Source organism: Onychostoma macrolepis, chromosome 06 (genome assembly GCF_012432095.1).
Source record: "Onychostoma macrolepis isolate SWU-2019 chromosome 06, ASM1243209v1, whole genome shotgun sequence".
Taxonomy (NCBI): domain Eukaryota; kingdom Metazoa; phylum Chordata; class Actinopteri; order Cypriniformes; family Cyprinidae; genus Onychostoma; species Onychostoma macrolepis.
The window spans coordinates 15,210,329-15,232,653 of NC_081160.1; the positions used below are offsets into that span (position 1 = coordinate 15,210,329).

The 22,325-nt window shown below is 36.6% G+C and overlaps 1 protein-coding gene across 1 annotated transcript in view; it reads left to right on the forward strand.

Annotated features, from left to right (window-relative positions):
• tgfbr3 (transforming growth factor, beta receptor III) overlaps positions 1-22,325 on the forward strand; it is a 123,492-nt gene that overhangs the window by 93,922 nt on the left and 7,245 nt on the right. The window contains exons 6-14 of the mRNA XM_058780035.1: positions 335-497; positions 1,477-1,624; positions 5,130-5,319; positions 5,567-5,859; positions 7,304-7,459; positions 8,303-8,449; positions 8,646-8,828; positions 14,929-15,225; positions 17,855-18,014. Of these exons, the coding sequence (XP_058636018.1) occupies positions 335-497; positions 1,477-1,624; positions 5,130-5,319; positions 5,567-5,859; positions 7,304-7,459; positions 8,303-8,449; positions 8,646-8,828; positions 14,929-15,225; positions 17,855-18,014 (1,737 nt within the window). The remainder of the gene's footprint in view (positions 1-334; positions 498-1,476; positions 1,625-5,129; positions 5,320-5,566; positions 5,860-7,303; positions 7,460-8,302; positions 8,450-8,645; positions 8,829-14,928; positions 15,226-17,854; positions 18,015-22,325) is intronic.

A 22,325-nucleotide genomic window follows, 5' to 3' on the forward strand; every position in this document is an offset into this window, starting at 1 on the left:
TAAACAGTATTGTATTTTGACATGAGATCGCCATTTGGCCAACCAGATTTTAAGATATGGGCATCACCAGTGGTCACTGAAAATAATTTGACCACTATGAAAAAACCCACAAACTTCACTCCACTTCCATTCCTGCTCTTGTGCTGTGGTCTGGCACACAGTAAATACATACAAGCCAAGTGATACAAACAGTGAAATGTTCCAGTGCTATTATACTAAATATAAGATTGTAGGACCGTAACTAACTGTTGGTGAATGTGGTGAATGTGTTAAACGTGTCTGTGTATTCACAATTTTTAGCTCTTAGCCTAAACGTATCTCATATTTGTTTCAGACCCCGTCTTCTCCGAGACCTGTAAGATCGATAACAAGTTCCTGTCTCTAAACTACCTGGCAAGCTACATCCAGCCCCAGCCATCCACAGGGTGTGTTCTCTCAGGTCCTGATCATGACCAGGAGGTCCACATCATTGAGCTCCAGGCACCAAACTCCAGCAGGTGAGGAGAAAACTGTTGAACTGCATTCCTTTTTGTTCTCCTGTGTTTCAAAAATATCCAAACATTTTTTTCTTTCTTAAATCTTATGTCAGGAATAAACTAAGAAGTTTCTGTAATACAGCTCCTGCAGAGTAAAGTGAATATAATGTTCAGGTTATTCTTAGAAGTTTGGACTCATTTTGGAAGCTTAGAAGTTGTAATTACAACAACAATTTGAAACACAAGAAAAATCGCTGTCTTTAGCACTTTCATATTATTTTCTTAGATTTTTAGTGCTTGCACAACAAAATGAAGAGCAAAGAATATGCATTTTGTTCGCATTAAATACAGAGAAATACAGTTAATGTACACTACCATTTAAAAATTTGGGGTCATTATTATTGTCTGAAAGAAATTAATACTTTTATTCAGCAAAGATGCATTAAATTGAGTGATGGAAAAGTAAATACTTTTAAATTGGTCAAAAAAACCTGTTTTTTTACTGTTTTTTTTATTGCATTTTTGATCTGGTAAATGCAGCCCTATAAAAGACATCTTTCAAAAGGGAAAGCTCATGGGTGGGTGTGTTTGCTTTCGTGAGTAAATGTGCGTGCATGTCACTTTGTATTTGTCATTTTAGGTTGTCATTGTGTTTCCTCCGGTTCTATAAAGTTTATTTGGAAATAGGCAGGAACTAGGGTATTGTTGATTTTGGAAAACTCTGCCGGGTAGAACTCTCTCCGCCTCCTGCCAATAACACTCACTATTGCCTAATAGTGACTCAAAAATGAAAAACAGATCTAAAGATATGCAAGCATCATGATGGATCCCAGCATTGCGTTGTGTAGTCTGTTTCACATGTGTCCAGCTTTGTTTTCTAGGAAGCAGTCCAGATTTTTAATCAATTGGCGAGACACAGAAAACATGTTAAAACTGAAGTTTAATTTTTTCCAAGATTCTTATGGCCTTCCATTCCCTCTCTCTCTCTCTCTCTGAGTAGTGCATTCCAGGTGGATGTGATTGTGGATTTAAGGCCGCTGGATGGTGACGCCCCGCTCCATCGTGACGTTGTGTTGCTTCTGAAATGTGAGAAGTCAGTGAATTGGGTAATCAAAGCCCACAGCCTTATCGGCAAACTGGACATTGTGGTATGATTTCTCAATTACTGGCTACATGCAAAATATGTAATGTAAATGCAAAGACAGCAAATCCCTCATGACTATTTTTTTCCAGTGTTGCTTTACATACTAATTTATAATGTTTAAATGAAGTTTTGATATTTTTACTGGAAACTAATACAAATATATTGGTTAAAGATTGTATTTTATGATGATTGATTTATAAAATTACACATTGTTATAAAAGTCCAGCTGTAATATTGAAAAAAATTAAGAAAAGGGACAGATAAATACTACTGTTATATACTGATTTTTCTTTGTTTTTGAAAGAACATTCTTATTTTTACCAAGGCCACATTCATTTGATCAAAATACAGCCAAAAGCCATGTGAAATATTATTACAATTTAAAAAAAAAAATTCTGTTTAGATATATTTAACAATATGATTTAATTACTGTGATAGCAAAGCTATATACAGTAGAATATGGTTTTGTTGCTTAATGAAGTCTAAAAAAAACACAATACAGTTCTTTTTTTCAGTGTTGTAACATTGTCTTTATTGTCCAAAAAATCTTAGTGATCCCAAACTTTAGTAGTAGTGTTTATCATTCTTTTTTTTTTAATGATTTGCAAGTAAACTATATATAATTCTTTCTCTTCATAAACTGTGTCAAAAGTATGAGCAAAAGATAGCAAGTTGATCCAATGAACTATGTGATCTGGAGGCCTGTCATGAAATGGAGTAATAACAGAAGGAGGAGTGTAGTGAGTTTTTCTTCAGCCAGTGCCTTTGGAGTGTTTTTATTGTAGTGTTGGCCTGGCACTTCAGAATATGAATTATGGGAGCGTCTGGCTGCTGGTTTCAGATAGCGCAGAATAAGACTCACACCACTGAAACTGTCACTGCACTGCTCTTGGAAAGAAATTGTGCACACTGTGTAATTTAATGCTAAATATTTGTGCGTTTTTACGTGCTGCTTACAAGAAAAAATCTGCAGTCATTACGACAAGTCACATTACTTTTAAGAGTTTTAAGGTGTTTATATGATAATTTATGGATGTGTTTCTGAACTGGAAAAGAGTAATGTAGAGAAAAGTACTTTATATACAAGTATTGTTTGATTCTTTCACATACTGATCTCTCATTGAATATATATATATATAAGACAGAAACCAAAACAGTACAGTAGACAACAGCAGTTTTATATAAGAATGTTTATATTTTTAAATGGCAGCAGTTAAAATAAATTGAGACGTGCTCCAAGACTCGATAATTAACAAATCACAGAATTTCAGAATTAAACTATTGGGGTACAGTGTTCCTGCATTATGCTATGGTAGTCTGGCATTGGCAGTCAAAGAGTCACAAAGTTCATTGGAGAATTTTTATGTGAATGTCTAAGATAGTGTGAAAAGCATCTGTCTCCATGAATGTGTTCGATTGAACATGTCTGTGTCCAAGTGAATCAGTTACAGTGTTTTAGAGCGTAGGAGAATGTAAGTTATGCATGTGATACGATCCACAGCCTTGTAAAATCAAAGCCCTGCTACTGTTGGCAGATTGGCTCGAGCTCATTGTCCAGCCTGGTGAGGCATTTGTGGGAAACACGGCTGGGAATGAGGACCATCTGCCCTTCACACCCAACAGAGAACAAAGAGAAGCTAACATATAATTCCTATGTAATTTGACGCATCTCAAACCACAATCAAATTGAACCTGGTAAATTGGTCATAGACCAACAGCAGCATGTCTCAATTTGTCAAAACTACAGATATATATGTAATGAGGACGGTCCAAATTTTTTGCAATAAAGACCAATGTCATGTGATTTGAAAAAAAAAAAACGTTTGCATTTTGAATATTGAATAGCTTGAATATTGTTATCCATTTTCTAAGCCTTAACCTTAAGAAAAATCAAGCCAAATTCTTGTTTTTTCCTGTTTTTGAAAAATTGGAAAAGACACTATTTTCATTTTTTTCCTTTTCAATATTAAATCAGAAAATGAATGAACAGAACATACAGAATCAGGGTATCTTCCGTTCATTTGTTTTTTAATTTAATATTAAAAACAGAAAAATAAGAAAACGGTTCCTTTTTTCGTTTTTTCAATTTTTCAAAAAAACTAAAAAACAAGAATTATGCTTGATTTTCCGTTTTTACGCTCCTGGTTAGAAAATGAATTAACGACTTGAATATTCCATCTCTGCATGTGGGCGGGAATAAAACGCCCCTTTCCGCTGATTGGTCAACCAAACATTAAACCGTGCCATCATTAGTTCTTCCGCAGTTCTGCGCAGCAGAAAACAGTTGTATGCATTCTTAACGTGTTTATTGCAACTATATTTAATTACTTTCTCACCAAACAACCAGACTAACAAATGGCTAACGAATAGCCCATACTGGGGCAGAGCCTATAGACGGCTTACTTCTGTATGGGCATAATTTCGGCAACCTGTGCGAGAAATAAGTTATTAAAAAGTTATAAGTTATTATTTTCTCATAGCTTAATATTAATTTATTCACATCTGTACTCATAGCTACCCCCTAGCCTACATCTTTGGCACATCACCGGTTTTATTGAGCTGAGTTTTGGACAAGAGATGAAGTTTAAATGATATAGATATGTAAAGATATGACATTATTTCATATCAGTGTAGTATATGGTCTATTATTCTATTTTTATTTTAATTGGTTTTCATTGTTATATTTTAGGGGTAATGTTAGACGTTAGCCATTTGTTAGTCTGGTTGTTTGATGAGAAAGTGATGAAAGTTGCAATAAACGCGTTACAAATTATACAACTGTAGCAGCAGGACTGTTTTCTGCTGCGCAGAACTGCGGAAGAACTAATGACAGCACTGTTTAATGTTTGGTTGACCAATCATCGGAAAGGGGCGTTTTATTCCCGCCCACATGTATAGATCAAAAATTTTATTCATTTTCTAGCCCTGAATATAAAAACGGAAAATCAAGCATAATTCATGTTATTTCGTTTTTTTTTTTAAATTTAAAAATGAAAAAAGGAACCGTTTTCTTATTTTTCAGTTTTTAATATTAAATTAAAAAATGAATGAATGGAAGATAACCTGATTATACAGCTTAACATGACTTAGGGTGACTTAATGTGAGGGATATTCAACATAACATAAAAAGGAATTAGGAATTAGTTCTGATGGTAAATTTACACTTAAAATGTAAGCATTGTCTGGCATGTGAGTGTTTTTTTTCTTCCATCACCAAGAGTCAGTCTTACCGTTCTTGCAATTCCTTTTCTGGCCAACATTTCTTTACTTCCATTTGAGGCTTGGCGAATGTTCATTTTGGACCATAAGATAAGGAATTAGATCAGAATATGTTAATGAAAACAATAACAGCTTTGGCTTATTGTTTAAGAGTTGTGAAATGTGTCTCAGAAAAACAAATTTGGAGTTGAACAGGACTCAAAGAATGAACACTTCTGACTGTATCCCTTTATGTGTCTGCATGTGAAGTGAATGTGTGTGATTTTGTTCTTCCCCTCTGTCCTTCTCAGACGTCAGATACCGTCAGCCTGAGTGAAGACACAGAAAGGCTGATGCAGGTGTCAAAGACGGTGAAACAGCAGCTGCCTGCAGGATCTCAGGCTCTCATCCAGTGGGCAGAGGAAAATGGATTCAAACCCGTCACTTCCTACACCAACACCCCTGTTGCCAACCACTTCAAATTGCGGCTCAGAGAACAAGGCAAGAGCAGTAACTGAAGATATGAGCAATAGAAACTTCTTATGGTTACTATGCGCTTGTCAATAAATCTTAATTATAAATAAATGTAAATATAAATAACTATACATTTCACAAGCTAATGTTAGATATTGATTATTTGGTTGGTAATTATTGTGTTTACTTTGTGTGTGATTTCCTTGCATTTGCATTAACAAGAAGAAGCTGTCAATCAGATAAACGTTTCAATCTCAACTGCTGTCACTTCCAGATCTAGGGATCATGGATGAGGGAATGTTCCCACCAGAGTTGTCCATTCTCCGCAATACCAACCCACTTCCTAAGCCCAGCGCCCGGGATTCCCCTGCACGAAACAGGTTCCCGTTTCCCTTCCTGCCATCCACGGACAAGGGCCTGTCTTTCCCACCTCTGACCCTGTCTCTTGAGGAGCGCGATCATCAGGCTGGGGGTCCTGAGGAGCAGCAGGGGGCTTCGAATGTAGGATTCAGCGTGCAGTGTGAGAAGAACAAAATGGTGGTCAGCATTGACAAGGAAACTCTACAGGTAACAGGAAACATAACCTACGCACAAATATTGAGTATTGTGGAGTATCTAACTAAGGGCCAGTTTTACTAAACGGCAAATTTGCGCAAAAGCACAATTCCAAAACAACGCCGATGGGAGGGGAAATTTCTGTGGGTGATTTACTAACAACGCGCAAATTAAAGAACACAGACTCAACATCTAATTTACATATCTACAAACGCAACAAATTAGCTTAGTCGCAAATAAAGAATACAGAAATAAAGAAGCCACAGTACGTTGAAAAGAACCGGAGGCCAAAAAAATTAAGGTTTGCTAGAAGTTTTGATAGAGCTGGTATTGCGTGACTCAGTTGAGGGTCCAAAGTTGTCTTTTATTTCCTGTAGCAAATTAAAAATAACATGGCTTGGCAAACGATGTTGGGATAATGTGTTCTTCTGGCATTCTTTTTCTGGTGCCTCCTCCTAACAACAATAATTGCAGCCATTTCAAGCGCAAAATAGTTTGAGACATGCTTTTTTGGGAGTTAAATAATGGCGCTAATGCCAGTAATTTGACAAGTGCAAACGTTAGTAAAATGCATTGTGCGATTCGTTTTAATACTCTCCTCCCATAACTTTTGCATCTGAAAGGGAAACTCTTACAAGCACAAAAATAAATGTGTCCACGCCTTTTCAGTGCTAATTCGTCACTGCGCGTCTTTAATAAAACCTGACAGTACAATTTTAACAAAAAGACGGTTTATGCTGGCGCAAGCTGTTAGTAAAACTGGCCCTAAAAGTAGTGGGACTACGACTTAATACATTTTTTATTAGCTCACATAGATTTTTGTTTTGTAACAATCCCAAGGTCTTTGCTGTCTGATCAGTTTAATGCATTCTTGCTAAATTAAAGTGTTAATTTCTTTAAAAAGCAAGCAAACAAACGAAACAAAACCCTGAACCCCAAATTTCGAAGGGGATGTATTTCTATTCTTTTGTTGCTTTGTTAGTAGGGTAGCTTGAAATGTAGCTAACTACTTGTTTAAACTTGTAGCTTGAGTGTTATTAAACTACTTTAAACAAACTATAGTTTCAAAGTAGCTTCTATAACACTGGTAAGAACAACATAAAAAGGTTAAAGACGTGCAGAAATGGTGCGTGAGAGACACCTTGTTTTTCCCTCAAGCCGATGCAGTGTGAATATTCCCAGAACGTGTGGGCCATATGCAGTGATGTCAGAAACCAAAGTGTGGTGTAATAGACCACTTCAGAGGAAGAGAAAACCCTCATTCTGCAATCAAAATGCTTTTGAGCAGAGTTAGGCCAGCTTGCAAGTCTTGTTTGTCACTGTCAGAAACTGAAACACGCAATGGTTTTCAGATTTACACAGCAATACCTTGAGGACTGATAAAAGATATTGTTTGATATGTTGTCAAAGGTTGAGATTTTTCCTGTGAATTCATGTTTTTCTAATGTCCTCACAGGCCAATGGGTTTGGAAAACCCAATATCACTCTTCAGGACTCCCATTGCAAAGCAACCTCCAACAACACCCACTATATACTGGAGACGCCCCTGTCTGGCTGCCAAACCACCAAAATTCCCTCCCACCCCAGCCCAGTGGTCCTTTATATCAATTCAGTGAGTACTAAAGCAAATATACAATCAATAGTATCAGACTGTGAAATCTAGTTCTTGTTTGCGTTGCTTTTCTGATGCATGCGGGTATTCAGCGTCAATGTCCCCTCCAACACACTGTATCTGTTTACTGTGTTTCCTGGTCCTGTAAGTGTGTTTTCACCCAAAAGGGATGATTCACTTCCACACTGATCTTCTGTGATCATTTCTAGCAGAAATTCCTAACAACGCTTTTAGCCTTGAACTCATAAAAAAAAACTGGGAGACCTCCCAAATATTTATCCTTTACTGTGAACTCTAAGCCTCAAGGGCAATTAAAACGATGTGACCCCTATGGTAAGAGCACAGTCTTGGCTCACAGAGAAAGCATCAAAGGAGGTTGTTGTTGCAATGACAATCCTATGACAAATTGGCAAGTCTTGAGATAATCAATTTCACTTCCATTAGACAATCTTCACAGGCCTCTTTCACCTTTGAACTCACAAACTCTTCTGAGCTCACATAAGGAGGTGATTCTCATACTATAATGTGAATGGATTGCCGTATTTTTTTTCCGATGAGAAGAACTGAGATGGGGTTTTTTTTTGTTCATTTGCCTTGGGAGTCACATTGCTGAAATTGTGCATTCCCATGTATTAAATCCAGCTTTCTCATCTGTTTCGGCAGACCTTTGGCAAGTATGCATTTCGATTATCTTTGACTGTATCTGTGCTAAGCAACAGAGTGAAGCAATGTCATTTCGAAGGAGAGTTTTATAGAGGAAATTGTATGATTGTTAGGAAATTGTTGGGTTTACGTTGCCTTATTATTGAGAAGTCATCAACTAAATGTGTCTGTGATTGACAGATTGTTATTAGCCAATCAGAACAGAAGGATGGAAGCGGCTGGCCCTTTGAATATGAAGATCTGGAGTCAGGAGATGTTGTAATACCAGGAGATCCGGATGTGACAGAAAGAATTTCACCTGAAAATGGACATCGTGCGACTATCTTGGTATGATATTTACATGTCATGTAGTATTCATAAATGGTACTACAAGATTAGCTCACCCAAAAATTAATATAAAAAAATGTTGAGTCTGTTTTTCTCCTACTGCATTTATGTGATGAAAAAATAAGTCAAATTTACAAAATTTAGTAATAATTTCTATGCATATTAATATTTTCCAACTCTCTTTCTCTGTCCTTAGTTTAACTGCACATATCGTAAAAACCAGGAAACCCCAGCTGACAGTGATATCGGATCTGATGATTTCATTGTAGACTCTTTAAACAATGTTACCTTCAACATGGAACTGTATAGCAATCCATTTCACTACCCAAGCACTCAGTCCTTCCACACCATCACTGAGAACAGGCCCATCTATGTGGAGGTAAGCATATATATATTCATATACCAAAGTATGGTTGAATGCTTGATTCTGATCAATTAAGATCAGTACCAATATGTTCTAATACATTCCTGGCTTGTTGACCCATCACACTCACATACCCTCTAAACACAGAAGTGTTTTAGAGATGGAAACCTGTATGTTTGTACACTACTGTTGTACAAAATGTTGGCATCGGTAAGCTATTTTAATGTTTTTGAAAAAAGTCTCTTTATGCTCAAGGCCACATATTTTATCAGAAATGCATTAAAAACAACAGTAATATTGCGATATTATTTCATAAATCTGTGCTGATTTGGTGTTATCAATTTCAAAAACAGTTCTGCGTAATATTTTAGTGGAAAATTCTTTAATGAAGTGACTAGAAAGTAAAACAAACATTTGCTGTCACTTTTGATTAGTTTAATGCATCCTTGTTGAATAAAAGTATTAATTTCTTTAAAAAAATTAAATAAAATCTTACTAACCCTAAACATTTGAACAGAAGTGTATATGTGGAAACTGTTGGGCATTACATTGTGTAATACATATATTCTGTATGTGCATTATGATGGAAAAGATTCCTTTGGGGTTCAATAAAACCATTTCCAGTTCTGTAACCACATTAGGAATCTAATTTAATAATTGAATGAGAAACCATATACACAAATATAGTCACTGCCAAAAGCTCTTGAAATACAAGATCTGCTTTTACCCTTTAACCATAATGTGTGGTTCTCATTGTGTATGGTTTCATGTTTCTAATACCATAAGCGCCTGGTGTCTGTGTGTCGGATCATACATTGTCCTGAATTTGTGAGCATGTGCATAGATCTCTCTCTGTCTATCATTGTGAAAGAAGTCAGGAGTCTGCTGTGTGTGTACATTTTGTCTGGTCTGGACTCATGTCATTTTGTCATTAATCAGTGGGGTTTCAAGAGGGGAAGGCAGACAATATTTGATCTCAGAGTGGAATGCTCAGGTCCCCACTTTGTGTTTATAACTCTCTCTCTTTTTCAGGGTTATAGTCTTTCATTATGTATGTCCACTGATGTCCCAGCTCATATGCCATATGAAAATAACAGATCAGTGCTGATCGTTGCTTTTGATATATTGATCTATACCATTCAGTAGATCACAAAGCTTTTAAACAATATGCAATAAAGTTTTTAATTACTAATTTGTAAAAAATAAACATTTGTTTTTAATTAGTTTATACCTAAAACAAGTTCAAAAAATGAATTTTCCATCCACATATTTTTATGCATGTTTTGGAACATTGCATAAAAAAAAAAAGCTGAATAGAAACCAAAGAATGCGCATAAATTCTAAAAATGTGCATAAAAAATTTGTGCGCTCAACTGAGTTGCATTTTTTTTTTTTTTTAAATCTGATAAGTAAACATGCGCAAAAACTAGTTGCAAACACATTTACAGAATAAATTCCTTGATGCGCATTAAAAAAGTAATGTGACTTTGGGCTATGGGATGGCATAACTGGACTAACCGATCTCGCTGCAGAGCATCTGAAATGTTGTTTTTGTCATTCTTAAATGCCTAAGCCAACGTCTGTAGTCAAAGTGGTTCGGTATAATTACCTCCCAGAACTGTCTTTCATGACTGCATTCCCAAACAGCAGGCATCCTCCTTCGAAAGCAAGAGAACATGTCTGCGTTTATTGCATTTCGTCAAGTAATTAATGAATGAAACTGCAGCCTCCTACTTCAGCAAATTAAATTTTTGGCACCAGTTTAACAGGAAGGAATGATTTCTTCATGTCACTGGATGAAAATGGTGCTTTATTTGCAACTGTTTTATGTGATATTCCTATTTTGCGCATAAGGAAAATTCGCAAATTTGGATGGAAACATAGCTAATGATATATTCTTAAGCTTGTCACAAAACAGTGAATCTAACCACTATACAGTGGGTTTACTTAAAGCTGCAGTCCTTAACTTTTTTTTGTTAAAAATTATTACATTTTTGATGAAGTACCAGCCAGTGTTCAAAACTTGAAAAAAAATAAATAAAAAAAACTCCTTACCTTAGCCCGATTCCAGGGGCAGACTTAACCAATAAGCGAGGTAAGCGGCCGCTTAGGGCCCCGGGGAATCAGGGGGCCACATCTGATATTGCAGAAACATATCTGCAGCGTTGAGTAATGTAGCCGTTCACAGACATGTGCGCTGATTTCTTGAACGCAGTGACCAGAAGTGTTTAAGTTAGAATCCACTTACCGATCAAAATGCCGAGTTTTTGTCAAGTGCTGAGTTCTGCAAGTTCGGGAATAATCTCATTATAACAAAGTGTAGATACAATGTAAATAAGAGATTCATTGTGCAGTGTAGAGCTTATTAACGGAACGTCGTGAGATCGCAATGAATTGAAGTGAGAGACAGCTATAGTGATTATGAGGGAGCACTCTTTGCACGCATGCTAGGCTGTCTGACTGTCTCAGAACAGAGATATTCACCTCAGTAAAGAAAATATTGCGTTTCAAGTCACAATTTTATTTATCTTGATGTTTCAAAATGACTCTCTTGTGTGCTTCTCCTAGGCGCACCGGCGCGAACTGCCGTGTACTCGTATAAATGCACGAATGCAATGACTGGAGATTTTCCCTTAATAATAGGTTTCATTATCGATTTGTTTCTCGGCGAAGCCTACAGTATGCCTTCAGAACACTTGGAATATATAATGAGTTGCCTGGGACAATTTTATGTTTGTAAAAAGATTGGAAAGGTTTACAATTTATTAAATGGACAAGTGCAAGCTTTGTTTTTTGTTTTTTGTTGTTTGTTTGTTTGTTTTTTGGATAATGTCTTCATTTGTAATCTCCAAAAATAAGGTAGCCAAATTTGGCTTTAGAACAGCATCAGGTTGACAAATTACTGGTTGTGACGGTACAAATAAACTATAAACTAGAGCGAGCAAGCAAAATAAGGGTTATAAACACTTGGAATATGGAATGAGTTGCATGGGATAGTTTTATGTTTGTAAAAAGATTGAACATTTTTACAATTTATTAAATGGACAAGTGCACACATTTTTCTTTTCTTTTTATTTATTTATTTTTTGATAATGTCTTCCTTTTGTGATCCGAAAAAAAAAAAATAAGGTAGCCTAATTTGGCTTTAGACTAATTACTGGTTGTGAAGGGATAAATAAAGTAAAAACTAGAGCGAGCAAGCAAAATAAGGGTTAAGCATAAAAGGACACATAGTTATTGTATGGGGGCCCCATACCTGGAATTTACTTAGGGCCCCCAAATCGCTAAGTCCGCCCCTGCCCGATTCACAACGTTAATCTTATAATAATGTTTTCTAATTTTATTTGGTAGGAAAATTCAAGCATGCCACCGCGTCACGTCTGTAAACATAAAGAAGGTGTCCCAGATAGTAGGCTATATCACATGTGAGGGTCCTGTGGATCGTTTAAAGCCTTTTCTCACAGCAGCTGGAATAATTCAATTTATCATTTTAATGGCGGATTGTAATCCAAAGAGGATTATGTGTTTATGAAACAAGTGTAAGTGACTGAAATGAGATATTCCAGTTTTAAATGTGCATCTGATTACAGATAGCCTATATACATGGGATTACAAAAGATTTGTATTTTAAAGAGAACCAGATCTAAGGAAGAATAATTTACTTTTTGGGTTAAAAGAATTTCTTTATATGAAATTCGAATGGTATGACAATTGGAGATTAGACTGTACAGAAATTGAAATCTACATGTACTGCTAATACACACTGCATACACATAGTCACCCAGTGCTGATGTTGTTAACATTAACAATTTTAGAACAAAGTAACAATAATAATAATTTGCACGGATTGATGTGATATGAGCTAACTGATCATTAGATTTAATCACCATTGGTAGCGCGATTTATTGTATTGCTTTTCTCCTCTGTTGGTCAGAACAAAAGTGGCAGACTTGTTACTTACTTTTTCAGATGACAATATCTGGGGAAAATTCTTATTTGGGTCATACTTCCAAGGCGTAGGCTAGAATCTGTGATACCGAAAGTACAGTATCCACACTGGTGCGTTGTAGCCATACATACTCCTCAAAACATTAGATTCATCCGTGCTAGAGCCGTGCCGGTGCACAACCCATGCAAAGAAGATAATTCCACAAATATCTGCAATTGCAGGTCTCAAACAGTGATGGCGACAAAGAGGCAAAACTTTCGGACTGCAGCTTTAAAGAATGAACAAAGCAGTTTAAAGGTGCAGTAGGAGATGTTGGAAAATACTAACTTTAGCCTGATAGCACTGAAAGTGAATGTCCCGCCCTCCCTGCAATTGCCATCCAAAGCCACGCTCCCTGAACGCATATATGCTCACAGACCAGAATACCAGAGACAACATTACTACAATAGGCTACATCAGCGGTTCCCAGTCCCACCAGTGTCATTCACCGGTGAGAAAACTTTATAGTACAGTTAGTAAAAGTACTACAATACCAGGAAGGAAGATCTGGTTGTTGATGTTTGTTTGTACGTGAACGCACTGATGACGTATCCTGTCTGCACGAACAGGGTGAACAGGTGTGCTAATACATACGTTGACAGGCAGGTAGGAAAGCCAATTAAAACGCTCGGACCGAGTGTTTTGATTGGACAAACATTTCTTGGTCCCACGCCTTCCACAGTATATATAAATACAGATAAATACATTTAGACCACTTAACTTAATGATTGCTATCGGGATGTGAAGAGACTTCAACCAGCATAAAAAAATTTATTCTGAAGACAATCACCTATTGCACCTTTAAAAAAACAAGGGTGTAATATAAATTTTCCTATATTCAACATGAACTTTAGTCTCAAAGCTCTCAAACCACAAAAAGACAAATGTGTAACTGAAAAAACATCTATACATTTAACTAATGCATCAGCATAGGGTGAAACATGCACATTTACAACATGTGCAACTCCTTTTTACCGTATTATGCAATATTGTTTCTCAAGTAAATATATCCTTGTTTCAAGGACTTGTAGATATTTCATCTGGAGAATTAGACAAAAATATTATTTAACAATAGGATGTTAGCAGTGTGTTATGGTGTCAAAGAGTTAATGCAGTAATAAAAAGTCTGATAACACTTATTCACTTACGTTGTTCCATATGTAGATTCCAGCTTTTACAATTTTAGACAGTGATCAGTGATTGTAAATCACCAAGTCTTTTGGAACCATGTAATAACTTTGTAAAGCATAAATACTGAAGTTTATGTTATTGCCCTCTGCCTCATATCTTTATTATGCATGTGAATATTCAATTGATACTACTGGTTCCCCCTTATGTTGTTCATGTGTTGCAAGATTTTGAGTAGAAAATTACTTAAATGCACACAATCACACAAAGCTACTTCAGAAATGTAGCAAGCCATTTTTGTGGTGTTTTGTGTGTGTGTGTGACAGTCTGTTGTCACTGAAAATGTAAAATCTTACGCATTACTGTTTGAGGATCATCGTCTGCCTACCTGAAATGATTCGGCCACTCTCCAGAGTATGACACCTCCTTGGCACAGCTCTGTTGAGGAAATGGAATGCAATGTTTTTTGTGGCAGCTCTTATCTGTCATGCATGGTTTTACAACATCAGATGGCCAAACTTTTACCACTGAATGATCCTTGAAGATTTATTTGAGGAACTGAAATCTGACGTCAGAATTTGTGATTCTTGGAACCGTAACCACTCTAACAATGTTTCTTTAGACAGTCTGCCGTGTTAAAACAAATTGACAGCCTCTGTGCGTTATTTGCTGATTTGAATCGATGCCTGAGAGAGTTGGTGGAAAAAAACTCACTCAGACCGGTCAAAAAAGATAGACTGAGCGTGTCTGCCAGAGGACTAGACATAATATATAGCATCTAAGCATCACTCTGCTGATCCATCTCATACTATATGAATCACTTTTGATGGTATTTATGAAAAATTGACAAAAAAGTTGTATTAATCAAGATAAAGAAAGCAGTATTTCTTTTTCTCTTTGTCTTGCTGTCTTTCTTTCTCTTTTATTCTGTGCAGCAGAAGCATATTTTGTAAAAGGACTTTTTCTTTATTAACGGAAACATGTGACCTTTCTCCGCAGATTTCAGCCACAAAATCTGATCCTAACCTTGGGTTCATGATCCAGACCTGCTTCATATCTCCAGACTCCGGTCCTCTTACACAGTCGGACTATGTTATCATAGAGAACATATGTCCTAAGGACGACTCTGTGCGCTATTACCCTCAGCGAGGCGATTTCCCCGTCCCTCACGCTCAGATGGACAGAAAACGCTTCAGTTTCACCTACAGATCAAAGTTCGACGTATCATTAATCTTCCTGCACTGTGAGATGTCCCTCTGCACCAGAAGAAATGACAAGGAAATGAACCTGCCAGAGGTAGAAACCATCATCTAATATAGCAGCTCTGATCTATTGAGATGCCTTTATAGGCAATATTTTGTAGAACGTACAGAACTGCTACTTATGTCAATCCAAGAAGGCAATTTTTTAAATTTTATTTTTGCATCTCCAAAATATTTTTTCCTTAAAAATGATCACAGTATTTTCTGTATTGTGTTGATTTGCAGTAAAACTCACCAATAATCATCAATGTATTTGTGTAATTAGAATTAGTCACAGTGAGATTACCTGTAGTTACCTGTACATTTGTTCAAAGGGATAGTTCACCCAAAAATGAAAATTTGCTGTTAATTTACTCACCCTCAGGCCATCGGAGATATAGGTGACTTTTTTTCTTCAGTAGAACAATAAAGAAGATTTTTGGCTGAAACTGTGCTCCTGCAATGCAAGTCAGTGGTTACCATCACTTAAGTGTCAAAAAAAGCATATCAGGAAACACAAAATTAATACCCGGGGTTCCTGACGTTATATAGAGGTCTTATGAAGCAAAATGATTAGTTTGCGCAAGAAACTGGACATTATTTATAACATTATAGCGAGAATTGGACCGTTAATTTCTTGCACATAGTGATAGTTTTGCTTAATAACACACCTCAATATATCATCGGGGTATTAAGTTTTTGTACCCTGATATACTTTTTGGATTCTCAAAGTGGCAGTTGCCGTTGACTTGCATTTTATGTTTGACCAAGGATCGCAGTTTCAGCTAAAAATCTTCTTAATGTTCTATTGAAGAAAAAGTCACCTATAAATTTAGATTTTTCGGTGAATCTCTTTAATCACTGAAAACAATTGTGGCCTTTATGGCCAGTCCATTTCTGCTCATTTTATGATAAAATTCACAGCAGGACAGGTATCATGTATTGCACAATTTGTTTGCACACACAAACTTGAATTGTGGGTGTTGATGGGCTAATATTGCATTTCTCCCCTCAGGTTAATGCTTTTTACAGAAATACTTCACAAAAGATAACAAAAAGCTAGCACAAATAATGCCACAATTTATTAAATTTGCAGCAATTCTCATGTTCAAGATAACAAAATCCTAGATGGGCTGCTTTGTATTGTTTATACATATCTTTATAGATGACCCTGTGATAAAACAATTCCGATTCATAAAACTGTTCCAATACAAATCAGTTTTAACTGATTAACATAAACTGTAGGCGTATTGGCTTTCACACAATCTGATTGAAAATCAATCAACTGCATTATCAGCATCATTAACCGAATCAAAATTAGCTGCACTGTGTATGTTTAAGTTTTAGGCTGCACAGGGTTATCAGATCTCATTAAGTCAGAGCACAGGAACGCAGATAACTTATTGACCCTAGGACGTATTTTCAGAGTACCTGCTTTATTATATGGACAACATGAACACAATCTTTAATTCATTTAAATAGTCTGTTTGACTTTGCTGTCCATCCTAAGAGTTGCTTTTCGATTCATTGCCTTGGCACGGGTCACTCTACGCCAGCTGCTAGCATCAATCCACTCTCTGTGAGTGCGGGATGCATAAATCTTAGGTTACTTCAGTTACCATCCACAGAGGAAAAACAAATCTCCAACTTTCACTGTCCTTTTTCAAATTTTCCTTCCTCCTTTGCTTCTAGCCATAATCATTTTAATCTCCTGCATTTTCAGACGCTCTAATCATCATATTGCACATTAAGGTTGTTTATGTTTCATCTAACATGATCTTGAAAATGACTCATTGTTTAGTTGTAGATGTTTACAGTTCAGTCATAATCTGGAAGAGGATAAGAGACGTGACACGTCAAACCGTATAAACTGTGTATGAAATTATATGTGCTTTCTCTGCGAAGAGCGTGTGCTCGGTTTGGCTCAGGTATAATGGCTGCAACACAGAGACTTATGGCTTATTATATACACTAATCCATGCTTATGAAGAACAAAGTTAAAATTTTGTACATCACAGGGTTTAAAAATAAGGATGGTCTGATGGGGTCACTGTGAGAGTGTTTTAGGCCAGTTGATTCTAAGGTCAGTATTGTATTGATGTGCACAGTTAACAAATCAGCAATGTTTTGCAGCAAATGGTACGATAGAAAAAAAGCTGCAAGAGCCATCACTGTGGTGGTACCCTTTAAAAAGGTACTAATATGTACGTTTAAGGTACTAATATGCACCCTTAAGAAAGGTGTACCGTTTAAAAGTGTTTCCCTCCAATGACAGCTTTTGTACCTCTTTTTCTAATACATTTTATAAAATGTATAAAAATGCACTTGAAAATATGTTGCTAAAAATAAAACATAAAATATCTTTGGTAAAGCCTCTGAAAATATTGGCAGTTCTCGACCAGACCATAAAAACATAAATATATATATATATATATATATATATATATATATATATATATATATATATATATATATATATATATATATATATATATTTGCCAAATTGCAGCAGATTCCAAAATCTGGCCTCTCCTCATAATAAAGAACATGCAGTTGTAGGCCTGTTTATTATAGTAAGCTCTTTTATCTCATGAGGTTCATGATGTTCTTTGAGGTTTGTGGTGCCCATATGCCAAAGATTACACCTGGATCTTGTTCTAACGTTTCTGCTTCTCTCTTTGTAGTGTATGTTACCAGATGAAGCCTGCACTTCCCTTAGTGTTGACAACATCCTCCTCATGATGATGAACACCAAGATCATCACCAAGCCAATTGTGGTTGTCTCCGACAACACACCTGTCACTGTTAACGTACCTGTGGAGCCATCTGGTCCACGACATCCTGGTAAATATTGCATAAAATATATAAAAAAATCGACAAAAATCAATCCATTGAAAAATATATTTAAAATCATTCACATGAGATGAAGACTCCAGTGTTGGAGAAGAAGCTGTTTTATTTTTTCGAGGCTTAGATATTTTGAAGAACATGGCGTATATGAAGCATCATGGGAGAAAGGGTGCGCCTGAAGTTGTATATGTGACAGTCATTCACAGATCACAGGCCTTGTCATGCTTTGTGGCGCATTACTCCCATCTGGAGTCTTTTAATATGTGGCAGTGTTGAGTATGTGTGTATTTGCATGTGTGTATTTAGTGTGCATTCAATGTGGTTTGGTTTGAGAGTATACAGTATGTGGTTCATTAGAGATGTGAGACAAGGGACTCATAGATGCATCAGAGGAGAGGAAAAAGACCAGCTTTCCAATTCTGGATAGCATTTGTTTTCACTTAAACATTCTTTAAGGCCTCCTTTTCCCGTACAGAGAGAGAGGGGAAAAGGGGAGAGCAGGATAAGAAAAAAAAAATCGTGAGAGTGATAAAGAAAAGGGCTCTTATACACTGCATACATGCAGTCTCCTTTGCAGCCGAGTGCATTTGCTATAGATCGATTGTGTTGCGTACTAGAGGACAGGGTGGTGTCTAAATGTTTCACAAAGAAATTTAATTTGACCATGACTGATTTGTTCTCTTCCCTGCATCCTTTTGGCACTATTGTACATTGTGGTTAGAGTGATTCAACTTTACTGACTCGCAGCCTTAATGAAAATCATTCCAGTTTAATAACACAATGTTGCTGTGCTGCTTGTAGCAAATGGAGCATGTGTCTATTAGTCACACTTGATTAGGGAAATGATTGCCACTCCTGTAGGATGCAAGCTGGGATTTTATTGGCTCAGTCTTATGTAGGTTTAGTTGTTTCTGAGTGGAAACAAAATCAGAGATCAGTTCCATAGCAAGCAGAAGACACATACCTGGGAAATTGGGAGCAAATCCAGATTGAATGTGAATTCAGTATGAATCCAATGTGGGCTCATTCTTCATAAACAGGCTTGTGTATGTTGCCACGCCAGGCTTATTTTCTCTGGTGTGGATTAGGTAAACACAGATATGCCATAAAAGTAATGGAAACAGGCTTTGCGTCTCATTTTGAACACAAAGACGACTTTTATACAGACATGGCAGAAAAGCAACCTCTCAAAAAGGCTCAAAGCGCCGCTCTGGACAGGATCCCAAAGTATTTGGCTTAATCTACAAATCAAAGAGGGCAGTTTGTGGGAGTGCCATGCTTTGTGAAAAACACAGCAGAACAAAACGTTGCCATCCGAAAACAGATTTATGATCAGAAAATAATAATTCCCTACCCTTATGGTCAAAAATGAAGGTACAACTCAAATTAGATTGTTGTAAATGTCTTCATTTTAATTTGTTGTGCTGGTAACCAAGTCCAAGTTGGTTTTCAAGTTATTGTGGACATGACAAACTTTTCTAGGAGACGCATGACAAATGAAATGTTTTTAAAATCGGCCCAAAATATCAACATATTTGATATCCTCCAACTGGACAGGTTCAGTCTGTCAGAAGGTGGCCATCATTCACTACACAATTTTCTGTGAAATCTGTCAAATCTTGACAGCCCAAAATCTGCAGATTGGTCCTGACTTCCGGGAACTAGCACTGATTCCTACAAAATGCAAATCAGGGGGGAAAAAACGTCAAAAAGTTGTGTAGCGTATTCCAAAACCTTATGATAAAAGTATGTTCAACAACAAAATTTAAGTGTTAAACCAAACCAAGGTTAAGTGTACTTAACCTTTTTATGAGGCAAGAACTCCGTGAAGCATTGTGAATGACATAATCAACGATTTTTTTGACTGTCTGTGTGATTGGATTCCAACTTCCATGGTAACTTGTGGCTTTTATGAAATTATATACCACCACTTAACAACTGTCTTCAAAGATTTACACTGTGTGCAGAATTATTAGGCAAGTTGATATTCTGGTCATATTTTTTTTCCAAGAACATTTTACCAATTCCAAACCACATCAATCTTAGTAACTACTATCAATTTTGTATTTAATCATTTATAAGTGATATATAATTGCCCATGAAGGCTGAAAGTTAAAAACTCCTTATTTCAGGTGTGCAGAATTATTAGGCAGGTTTTCCTTTACAGATAAAATGAGCCAAAAAAGAGATTGAACTCAAGAATAAAAGTTAAAAAAATTATTAAATGCCCATGAGAAGGATGCAATACTAATGCAATAATAGAATTAGCAAAGTTAAGGCATGACCACTGGGCAGCGAAATGCTCATTGGGTCAGCAAGGTCAGAAAAAACAGGTGGAGAGTAAAAGACACGTTAACTGCAAAAGAATTAAGAATTAAGGTGAAGAATTAGGTGAGAAACCATCAGGAACCATTTAGTCTCCAGCGCCACCATTTTCCAGAACTGCAACCTTCCTGGAGTCTCCAGAATTACAAGGTGTCAGGTTCTCAGAGACTTTGCTTGGGTAAAAAATTCTTTAAAATGGCCCTCACTTAATAAGAATAACATGCTGAAGTGTTGTGAAATACATGAAGACTGATTTTGTATAGGATTTATGGACAGATAAGTTGTGAGTGACTCTTGAAGGACCAGCATCACATCCTCTTGTACCACTGTTTGAAGAATTTATCTTCCAGAATCTGGCAGTAAGTTTTGGGAGCTCATTTTAGTTCATCTCCTATCCTGAAAAGTCTGTCTTGCAGGATTGATTAATAATGAGCTCCTAAAACTTACTGCCAGATTCTGGAAGATATATTTTTCAAACTGTGGCACAAGAGGATGTGATGCTGGTCCTTCAAGAGTCACTCTCAACTTATCTGTCCATAAAGCCTACAAAAATCAGTCTTTGTGTATTTCACAACACTTCAGCATGTTATTCTTATTAAGTGAGAGTCATTAAAATATTTTTTGCCCAAGCAAAGTCTCTGAGAACCTGACATTCCACTGGAAACTCCAGGAAGGTTGCAGTTCTGTAAAATGGTGGCGCTGGAGACTAAATGGTTCTGATGGTTTCTCACCCAATTCTTCACCTTAATTCTTTGCAGTTAAGGTGTCTTTCTTCTCCACCTGTTTTTCTGACCGTGCTGACCAATGAGCATTTCGCTGCCCAGTGGTCATGCCTTAACTTTGCTAATTCTATTATTGCATTAGTATTGCATCCTTCTCATGGGCATTTAATAATTGTTTTACTTTTATTCTTGAATTCAATCTCATTTTTGGCTCATTTTATCTGTAAAAGAAAACCTGCCTAATAATTCTGCACACCTGAAATAAGGAGTTTTTAACTTTCAGCCTTCATGGACAATTATATATCACTTATAAATGATTAAATACAAAATTGATAGTAGTTACTAAGATTGATGTGGTTTGGAATTGGTAAAATGTTCTTGGAAAAAAACCCAGAATATCAACTTGCCTAATAATTCTGCACACAGTGTATATGTTTCTGCTAAAACTTCTGTGCTCTATACTGCTGAATCAGGCAAACACATCATCTTGTTGAAGTTTGTCCCAACTTTGTCCAAAAAATACACACAAGCGTATTGTTCTTGCGCTCAAGTTTACTTCCCTTCTGAAACCTAGCTATCCCTAAAAAGGGCGAAGTAAAGAACAGCACAAATACGTTCTGACACCCGGGAGGAGATCTTGGGCGGTGGTGACTACATAGAAATGTTGTCCAACTCATTAGGGCTAGTTCATTTACTTCCCTCTGAGATACTTTACAGGGATTGTGGGTGGAGTAGCTCAGCCAAACTTATGGCAATGGCAGAGTAAACCACATCCCTGGCTCTGAGCTTTGAGCTGACATAGCTTCTCCCAGGAATCTAAACATACAAGCTTTTGTTCTCTGTTCTGTTTTGCTTCCTCTTGTAAGCCATAAATACAGTACATGCTGAGATTATACTTTATTATTGATTTTCTGCCTTGCTTAAAGGGATAGTTCACCTAAAATTGAAAAGTTTGTTATCATTTGCATTCCAAACCGGTATGATTTTGGAACACAAAAGACAGTATTAGGAAAATGAGTGGATTCCACTTTTCAGTGTATTTAAAAGGCATTTGTCGTTCTGTTAAAAATTTAGGTTATAGTAGAACCATTAAAAAAATCCCCAAACTTTTGAACAGTAGTGTATTTTTTTAATACTCCCTGCTTTGCACAGATCTGAAAAACACATATATAGACAGAGGTGTTGATGGCAAGCTTTATGTTTTTGAGCTGCCCTGCACAGATATGATATAGGGGACGGTTCTGGTGGTGCTTTGGGG